Source organism: Fukomys damarensis, unplaced genomic scaffold, assembly GCF_012274545.1.
Source record: "Fukomys damarensis isolate Sample0158 unplaced genomic scaffold, DMR_v1.0_HiC HiC_scaffold_17, whole genome shotgun sequence".
Lineage (NCBI taxonomy): Eukaryota > Metazoa > Chordata > Mammalia > Rodentia > Bathyergidae > Fukomys > Fukomys damarensis.
In genome coordinates this window covers 5001203-5010935 of record NW_022900929.1, presented here as the reverse complement: position 1 = coordinate 5010935, position 9733 = coordinate 5001203, and the positions used below count along the sequence as shown (strand labels likewise).

General features: G+C 58.1%; 1 protein-coding gene across 1 annotated transcript in view; it reads right to left on the bottom strand.

The window, feature by feature from the left end:
* Slc29a4 (solute carrier family 29 member 4) overlaps positions 1-8770 on the bottom strand; it is a 13582-nt gene extending 4812 nt beyond the window's left edge. Inside the window, exons 1-8 of the mRNA XM_033764807.1 lie at positions 8276-8770; positions 7838-8026; positions 5075-5206; positions 4812-4925; positions 4333-4461; positions 2901-2975; positions 1186-1433; positions 13-73 (exon numbers count right to left, since the gene is read on the bottom strand). Of these exons, the coding sequence (XP_033620698.1) occupies positions 13-73; positions 1186-1433; positions 2901-2975; positions 4333-4461; positions 4812-4925; positions 5075-5206; positions 7838-8026; positions 8276-8339 (1012 nt within the window). The 5' untranslated portion in view covers positions 8340-8770. The remainder of the gene's footprint in view (positions 1-12; positions 74-1185; positions 1434-2900; positions 2976-4332; positions 4462-4811; positions 4926-5074; positions 5207-7837; positions 8027-8275) is intronic.
* Between the last annotated feature and the right edge of the window lie 963 nt (positions 8771-9733).

The following is a 9733-nucleotide window of genomic DNA, read 5'->3' as shown; positions in this document are numbered from 1 at the left end:
CCTCGCCGCCGCAGGTCACCTCGTGGGCCGGGCTGTCCTTGGGGGACCCACTGCCGGCCGGGGCCTGGTCCTCCTGGAAGAAAGATGGGGCTCGGTGGAGGGGACATCCGGGAGCTACGGGGCCAACGCCTGACCCAAGTGCGGAGCGCCGCCTCCGACCACCAGTCAGCACCCACTGTTTACAGGGCCCTCTATCTCACTTACCAAGGTCTCTCCGTTTTCTTTCCAGTCCTGGGGATTGAACCCAGGAAGCGCTGAGCTGCATTCCCTGCTCTTCATTTATATCGAGACAGGGTCCTGCTAAGTTGCCTTGGCTGAAACCCTTCTCCTGCCTCAGCCTCCCAAGTAGCTGGGATTACAGGTCTGTAAACCTAACCCCAAGCGCTCACCTTTCCCAGGCTCCTGGAGGCCTCGCTCTCCTGCACACGTGCCCTGAACCCTGCAGTGGTCTCTGCACCCCCATCCTGGGGCGCCTGCCCAGCTGCGGGCCCCCAGTGCACCCCTTCAGACCCGTCTTTTTCCATCGAAGGCTCTGTGTCTGCGGGCTCCACGGTGGACCCTTCACTGCAGTGCCCCCGGACATGGCCCCGGGGACGCCCTGAACCGCAGCCTGCCCCACAGTCCTAGCTGTGTTTTGCGGAGGTGGACCGAGAGGCCGAAAGGCCGGCCCTGCCGCCCCAGGCACCTGCGGGTCTTCAGGTCCGGATCTCTGGCACCTTGCACCACCAGAGGGCATCCGGCTCCCCAGCTAGGCTCGGCCCTCCACAGAGCTTGGGGCGTCGGAACACAGCCGGACCAAACCTCTCCACCTGGGTCCGGTTGGGGCTGGCTCTGGTGACCGCTGTGTCGGCGCCTGTGGGGGCCCCTGCCCCGTGGCCCTCTCTCTGGCCCCCGCAGACCCAGGGAAGGGGGAGCCTCTGTGTCCCTCTCCTCCAGAGCTCCTTCTGAGGGACAGAGTGGGAGCTCAGGCTGGGGCGGCACCAGGAGCCCCGCCCTGCTGCCCCATGCACATGAGTCTCAGTCCGCAGTGTGGGGGTGACCCCACGGACAGGGACCACGTACATCCTGCGTCGTGGGGCACAGCGGGCCCCAGCAGAGACACTCGCCAGGTCAGGGCTGGTCCCCCTCTGCATCTGGTGACAAAGACAAGAGGCTGGCCAGCCCGGACCTGGAGCAGGCACTTACGAAGTGGATGTCTCCCGCTGTGACGTCGTGGTGCACGCGGTAGCCCGCCCTGCAGCCCCGGCGGCTGTCGCGCGGCCGCGTGGTGTAATAGAGCACAAAGCGGCTGCGCCGCACCAGCAAGTGCAGCAGGAAGCACAGCAGCTCCAGGCCCACGGAGACCAGGAAGAAGATGAGTGTGCTGGCACGCTCATCTGGCAGCAGCAGCTTGGTGAGGATGCGGCTCAGGGAGATCATCACCCCGGCAGTGCCTGGGGACGCAATGGAGAGGGGCTGGCCCGGCCACGCCTCCAACACACGAGCCCCGTCCCGCCCCCTCCTGTCCATCACCGCAACTCCACCCAGCACTCTCCAAGCCCGGGTCCATCTGGCCCATCGCCCCCTCGACCCCCTGAGAGTTTGGTCTCTCTGTCTTGACTCCAGGCCCGCGCAGCCTCCCTGGGCCACCAGTCGGGGCCCAGATACCGCACAGCTGCCCTGGAGTTGCGCAGCCCCACACCTGCCACACCACCTCCTGAGTGTCTGGGACCCACTGGGAATGACACGGCCTGTGCTGGGTGAGGCCGCAGACAAGACACAGGTCACATGACTAGCAGGGTGCAGTCTGGGCAGAGGGGATGAGAACATGCAGATGTGCTTGTGTGAGACGATCCTGTCCCGGGAAAGGATCTTTTTTTTTTTTTTTTTTTTTTTTTTTTGTTCTTGTTTTTTTTTTTTTTTTTTTTTTTTTTTTTTTGGTACCAGGGATTGAACTCGGGTCCTTGCGCTTGTGAAGGAGGCATTGGAACCACTGAGCTAAATCCCTGGGGATGGTAGGGGATCTTGAAGCCAGGGTCTACAGGACAAGGGAGCCAAGTGCAGACCTGGTCCTGTGTCCCTGGCTGGGTCTGGCAGAGCCCGGTGCTCATGCACAGGTGAGGAGTTGAGCTCAGCAGGGGTGTGGACCCCAGAGCAAGATCCAAAATTGGGGGGCAGGTGGGGTCCTGCAGGCCCAGCAGCCATGCCAGGGTGTGTGGCTTCATCCAAGGCCATGGGCAGCCTGAGGTGGGGGCAGGACACTTCCTCTGTGCCATCCCACAGGCAGGCAGAACCCCGAGCACAAACTGCCCCATATCCACCATGCTCACCCCACCACAAACTCTCCTGGTCAGCAGAAGTGACCTGTGTGTCCTCCTGGAACCAGGGCCCCACAGCAGAGCATCGCTGAGGGCTGTGAATGCCACCAAGGGGAGAAACAGCTTGGGGGACCCTCCCAGGGCACCCCAGGATGGGAGGGGGCTTGAGAGCACAGGGCCCCCATGTGCGGGTTGGGCTGGAGGCTGGGGTCAGCAGTCTGGGCCAGGCACTCAGAGGAGCGGACAGGGCAGGTCCGGCAACAGGAGGAGGCCTGGGTGCTGGGTAACGCTGGGACAGTGGTGCCACTTGCTGAGTGGCAGGGAGGTTGAAATCATCGGGACCCTAGTGTGGAGGTGCTGAGCAGGGGTGGTGGGTGGCCCTGGAGCACTGAGGACAGCCTGGTGCTGAAGGGGGGCACCTGATGCTGTGGGCTCATCCCCTGCCATGCAGACGCAGACACACAAACGCACCCCGGGGGCTGCCTCTTGGCCGTCCACACACAGCACACGCTCCCAGCTGCTGAACCCCTGCCCAGCCCCCAGTGAAGGTCCCCGGAAGAAGCCCCAGATCCTGTGTAAGCCCTCGGCGTGTGTAATACTCACTCTCCCCCGTCATCACCCCTTGCGTGTACCTCTTGGGCAGCATCCCCGTGTACCCATAGAAGCTGGATTGCTGCACTTAAGAGAGAGAGGGGGGAACCTGAGACACTGCTTGTCACCAGCTGGTTTAGACTGTGTGTGCGCCCGGCCAGAGCACCCTGCTGGATGGCACGGGTGTGAAAAGGTGCTGGTGTTCGGGCAGAGGGGCTTGATGCCACCACCTCACAGAACACGGTGGAGACAGTGCTGCCTCCCATAGGGTACCATGGCCTCCCTTGTCCCTCCCTTCCTGTGGCTCAGGGTCTTCCTCCAGCCCTGGCCAGTGGGACAGGGGCAGAAATGAATGCATGGGGGACTTTAGCTCCCTCTCTTCGACCAGCAGGGACCCAGGAGGTCACTCCTGGACGGAGCTGTGGGCCTGAGTCCCCGAGAGACTGGGACATGGCCACCGCCCCTGAAGTGGGTGGGCGTGCAGACAGAGCAGGACAGAAACTTGCTTTAAGAAGCCACCGAGAGGGCCGAGGATTTAGCTTAGTGGTACAGGTGCGAGGTCCTGAGTTTGATACCTGGTACCAAAAAAATGTTTTGTTTTTAAATAAAAAATTTGGGAGCCGAGGATTTAGCTCAATGGCACCACACTTGCCTCTCAATAGCAAGGTTGAGTTAGATCCCTGGTACCAAAACAAAAACAGAAACAAAGAAGCCACGTTGACCATGCACCTCTTCCATCCCATTACACACACACACACACACACACACACGCTCAGCAGGACCTGGGCAGTGTATCCAATCCACTGGAACTGAGTCCCTGCCTACCTCCTCCCTCCTTTCTCCCCTCTCCTTCCTTTTTTTTTTTTTTGGTACCAAGGAAGTGCTGAGATACATCTTCAGCCTTTTTCACATTTGAAAAAACTTTTTGAGACAAGGTCTTGCTAAATTGCCGAGGCTGGCCTCGCACAAGCAACCCTTCTGCCTCAGCCTCCCTAGTAGCTGGGATTATAGGCATGTGCCACCATGCCTGCTTCAGCATTGGTATTCAAAACACAAAAAAACACGAGCAACATGCCTGGGTGGAAAGCATGACTTCATGAAGCCTTGACTTGAACACATGTGCACACACAGATTTAGGGAATCATTGTGTCCTGGAGGTCATGGCGAAAGACACAGTTGAGGTATGGTGGCACACACCTGTAATCCCAGCACTCAGGAGGCTGAGGCAGGAGGATTGCAAGTTTGAGTCCAGTCTAGGTAATTTAGTAATCTAACAAGGCTCTGTCTCAGAAAAAAAAAAAAAAAGGTCTGGGATGCAGCTCAGAGTCAAGGCCCTGTGTTCAATCCCTAGTACCACAGCAAAGTATGAGCCACAGCCCAAGAGAAACAGGGCTGTGGTGATGTGGATGGAGTGTGCAGGGCTGTGCTTGTGGCCCACCCCTACCTGTGCAGCCGAAGGCCACGGTGCCCACAGCGGCCAGGTTGATGGCATAGGCCTGGTCGTGTGCGAAGAGCTGCAGCCACACATCGAAGATGCTAATGAATAGCAGGGGCCCCAGGGCCAGGAGGTAGCCTGTAGGAGAGGGGTTCAGCGCTCCCCTCCTGTCCTCCTGGAGCTGGGTACGAGGTGCCTGCCACCCTCCTGATGGAGGACACCTGGCAGGTCCAGAAGGGGCAACTCCAAAGGCTTCCTGGAGGAGGCACCCTTGGAAGCTGGATGCCTCCATGAAGAGCCACAAGAAGGAAGAGGGCACTGGGGGAAAGGAGGAGTTTGTGCAGAGCCCAAGGGTGGAGTGCGGGGCCTGCGCGGCTGCAGAGGAGCCTGACCCGGCCCTGTTCCATAGCGCAGAAGCCCACAGTGTCCTGGGAAAGGTGCCCGTTTTACAGGAGAGTGGAGTGAGGCCCGGCCGGGGTGGGGGCTACCTGTGGTGATCCTGCTGTGCAGGCTCAGCCTCTCCACCAGCACATTGTTGAGGAGCACGGCCGCCAGCGCCACCAGGATGTAGGTGAGGCTCATGTCGAAGACGATGGAGGTCCCTGCGAGGAGGATGAGGGCAGGACGGGGCGCTGGGGCAGCCCACCATCCGCCCACCCGAGGCTCCCTCCTGGGTCAGAGAGGGCGAGGGGCCACCCCGAGGGCGTCCAGCCACTCAGTAAGCGGGGTGGGGCCGGGGACTGGGGCGCACCTGGGAACTTGTGGTGCAGGTAGTCCACGTCGGTGATGAAGCTGTTGTAGGGCAGCAGGAAGCCCACGCCGGCCAGCAGCATGGCGAAGTAGATGGCATGGTAGCGGTCCTCGGGCACCGGCTCCTCCACCACTGTGAGACACGGTGGGGTGGGCATCATCCACTCGCACGTCAGCCACCGTGGCCACCAACACTACAACCACCGTCACCCGGCCACCCAGCAACAGGAGTACATCACCGTAACCACTGCCCACAGTCACCATGGCTGCCATTCACCACCAAGAGGCCACGGCCACCATAGCTACCCTCATCACGGCAGTGGAAACAGCCTAGTTTTTAAAAAAATTCTTTTTGTAGTACTGGGGATTGAACCCAGGACCTTCATGCTGAGCTCCATCTCCAGCCCCTTTTTATTTTGAGGCAGGGTCTCGTTAAGTTGCCCAGCCTGGGCTTGAACTTGTGATCCTCCTGCCCCAGCCTCCCACAGTGCTGGGATTGTAGGAAAGCACTTCCATGCCTGGCTTACCAAATATTTTTGTTTCTCCACTCGCGTGCCCTATCACTAACACAGGGTGTGCTTCTCATTGTAACTCTGGGGCTCGGTGCAAGGTTATAGGATCCGGAAGGAGCAGACGGACAGTTTGGGAAGATGTCACACTGTCCTCTGGGAAAGGGGTTGCACAGTTCTAGGGGTGTGCAGGTGAGCTGTATCATGCTTAGAGGCACTGTGACTCTGATGTCACCTTTATTTGGAGAGGAAGTGTGGCTGCCAGGATCACCAGGGTAGACCGTGATGGTCTGTTTTGGGAGTCGGCCTGGCCGGCTGACATGCAGCCTCTCTTTGAGCAATCAGACACTCCTCTGGGTATGGATGGGGAGGGACTGCAGAATAAAGACCGTCCTTAGTAGACTTGGAATCAACCAAAAGGAAGGTGACCCTTGGTGGGCCTGGACTAATCAGGCGAGGCCCTGGGACCTTCTTTGAGCTCAGACCTCCCTTCCTGACCTCCTGCCCTGCGGCTGCAGGCTAGCTGCTGTGACTGGGGATGGTTTGTCCCCAAAGGTTCACGTGTATTCAGGAGGCTTGGTCCTCTTGTGATGGAACCTTGGAATTTAGAAGGCAGGGCCTTGGGAGGTGGTTGGGTCTGTGACAGGGAATAGGGCTGTTCCTTATTGGAGAGCAGGCTCCTAAGTGAGCCTCCACTGCCTCCAAATCCTGCTCATTCTACCGAGCGACCCCTTTCCTGTCCCTCTGTCTCCCTGTCTCCCTGTCTGTCTCTCTGGCCTTCTCCTAGGATGCTGTTCATCACATGTCCTCACCAGAGCCTGACAGAGGCTGGCATCATGTTTTCGAAGTTCCAGCACTATGAGAAAAATGAATCTTTTTTCTTTATGAAACACAGCCTTGGGCATTTCACTAACGCAACAGGAAATGGACTAAGATGATGGTTTTACCAGGCCCCACTTTAGCAAGCCAATTTCGTTTCAATATTATCATTATCACCTTTTATTAGCACACATTTACAGTGCATAATGATTGTTTAGCATGGCCAAACCAACTTCTTGTAATTAATCTCTGTGTACGTGCATATATCTATAACTCTATTTCTTCTCTTTTTCTTTCTCTTTCTTTTTTCTTCTGTTCTTTTGGTTTTTTGAGACAGAGCCTCACTAGCAGGCTTGCTGGCTTCAAAACCACAGCAACCCTCCTGCTTCAGCCTCCTGAGCACTGGCATGACAGGTGAATGCCACCACACTGGCTTATTTTTAATCTCTTTATCTCTCCATCTCCAACTGGTTCTGTTTCTCTAGCGGAACCCTGCCTGATCCAGCTGCTGTCAAGCCCACTGTCACCATCGGCACACAGTTAGACCGCTGCTGCCAGCATGAGTAGCACACTGGTGCCACTGCAGCTGTGGTGGGGCCCCACCCCGTGGTGTCTGCTACCACCCAGGGGACTGCCTGGCCTCCTTCACCCTTCACATGGCCTCTGGTACCCGTGGGCAAGAGTGTGCCAGAGGCTGAGGCATACAACAGCCCACACCCAGCCTGGCGTCCACGCCATCCTCTCTCCTGATGAACAAGCCACAGCCACACAGGGACTTGCCCAAGGCCCTGGTAGCAAAGGACAGGAGGCCGGGGGTCTTCATGCCTATTCCATGCCAGGCCTGCCCTCCACCACTCCACAGGTCCCACCTCACAACTGGTGGACCCCAGTCCTCAATTTGGGCAAAATGAGGCTCAGAGAGGTTTTAATTCTTGCACAAGGTCACACAGCTGGACTGACAACTTTTACGTTTGTTTTTTTGTACTGGAGATTAAACTCCCTTCACATGGAGCTACATCTGCAGTCCTTTTTTATTTTTTACTTTAAGACAAGGTCTCACTAAGTTGCTAAATAGCCCAGGCTGGGCTCAAACTTGTGATCCTCCTGCTTCAGCTTCTCAGAATATGGGGATGACAGGATTGAGTCACCACACCCTGCTATGAAAACCAGCCTCCATCCCTGTCTGTCCTTTGCAGCTGGGCACAGCTGGCTTAGCCCGATGAAGGTGACCCATGAGCCCCATGGCACCCTCTAGACGGAAGCATGGCTCAGGGCTCATTCACCGCTGCCCCTCATCTTCCTGGTGGGCACCGAGCCCATCCGTGGGCACAGATGGCGGCCGCAGGGGTTCATGGGGTGGGCATCTCTGCATTTGCTGCAACCCCAGATGCCCCCAGCTGAGAGCTGCCCAGGGCAGACTCCCGCACCTCACTCACCGGAGTCCACGAGGGAGGGGATGGCCCTGGCCCTGATGCCCTGGTCCTGAGTCGCCTCCACCATGGCCGAGGCAGCCTCCAGCGGGAGACTGTCGAAGCTGAAGCTTGTCCTCACGCTCCTGTCAGGTGAGCCCGCCATGCTGGGCTCCTTGAGGCGCTGGCTCCCCATGGAGCCCATGGCTGCCTGCACTGCGGGGAGGAGATGGGCAGGGATGGGAACAGGACAGGGACTCCCCTGGCCCCACTGCCAAGTCACCACCCTGGATCCCTGGGACCAACTTTCCCATCGACACCCTCCCCACCCCCTTTTTTTTTTCAGTACTGTGGATTGAACCAAGGCCCTAGCACTGAACCAGACCCCTACCTTCTTTTGGAGGGTAAATTTTAAATTTTAAATTTTAAATTTTGAGACACAGTGTCCCTAAGTTGATAAATTACCCTGGCTATGCTTGAACTTGAATCTTCCTGACTCAGCCTCCCAAAGTGCTAGGATTACCGGCATGCACCACCACTCTGGGCTTCACTCCCGCTCTTGACATTCAGCTCGAAGGACACAAACTCAGCAGAGGAGTGATGTCACCTCGGTTGTCTTAAGGAGCGTGCCCTTGTTGCTATGGAGATGGGGTGGGACCAGCAGAGAAAGGAGCTCAGAGGCTGAGGCCAGAGCAACCATGGTGGCTTTTCCGTGTAGGTGGTGGCAGTGGGCATGGGGAAGGCACAGATGGTGTGGAGAAATATTTAGGCGGTGGAATGCCAGGGCCAGGTGAGCAATCAGCACCATGGGCCACGCTGTGTGAGCCAGCACAGAGCTGGGAACGTGTTCCTGTGTGCATTTGAACTCGGGGTTATGGAGTGAGTAACACTTGCTGTGGTTTCACAGGCTGAAAGTGGTGAGGCCTGGGCCCCAAACGGGTGCCCCAGCTGTGAGCCACTGTGGCCTCTGTCCTGGGGCGGGCTGTTCCCCGGGGGCTCCCACAGTGTTTCTTGCTGCACTGGGGATCCGCCAGCCCTGACCTTTGCGGTGAGGGAAGGCGCCCAGGGATCTGGGGTGCTGAAACACCACTCCACTGGGTGGGCCTCCTGTGTGCACCTGGGGTGTCCAGTTTTCCTCAACAACATCTATCAACTAAAACAACAACAACAACAACAACAAAACCTATCAACTGATTTTTCCAAGAGCACAATTCATTTCTCTGACCGCAAAAAGGACACATGCTCACTGAGGGATGAGGACAGACATCACAGCCGGGGCCCTGAGTGCGGCCCAGCCCCCACGGCAGCACTGTGGAGAAAGTTGGTGGGGGCCTTCCCGCGGGACCCTACGTGCTAAAGCCATTCTGTCATCCCTTGGGCTGACCAGCCAGCACCCCTCGCCCCCCTCTCCTGCTTCATATCCCCAGTTTCCTACCTCAGTTTACCCCCTCCCCGGCCTGCAGGTGCCAAGCCCTCCTCCTGGTCCTGTGTCTGCCCTTTTCTACATCTCACAGAGCTTTACTGGGACCAGGGACAGAGGCTAGGGTCTCAGAGGCTTCAGCCTTCTCTGTTTTTGGTCTTGGGTGGCTGGGGAAGTCACCCCACCAGATAGGGGCTGACCCAAGCAATTGCCCCCATGGCTTGGAGAGAAGAGGCCAGGGGCTTCTCCTTCTGGTTTCCCCTCTGAGCCCAAGGTGGCCTCCCCACGGCGCCTTCGCCTGCCCGGCCTCTCTAGCCACACCTGGAGCTAGAGGGACACAGGGGCATAGAACAGGGCTGCCTGAGCTTCCCTGACGGTGGCCTTGGACTCACCCCTGTGCTCGCTTAGCAGCCAGACACGCCCTGTCCAACCTGAACAGTGGAGATGGGAGGAGACTGGAGCCCCTTGCTTGGGCCCAGCCCCTCCCCAGCCTCCCTCTTCAG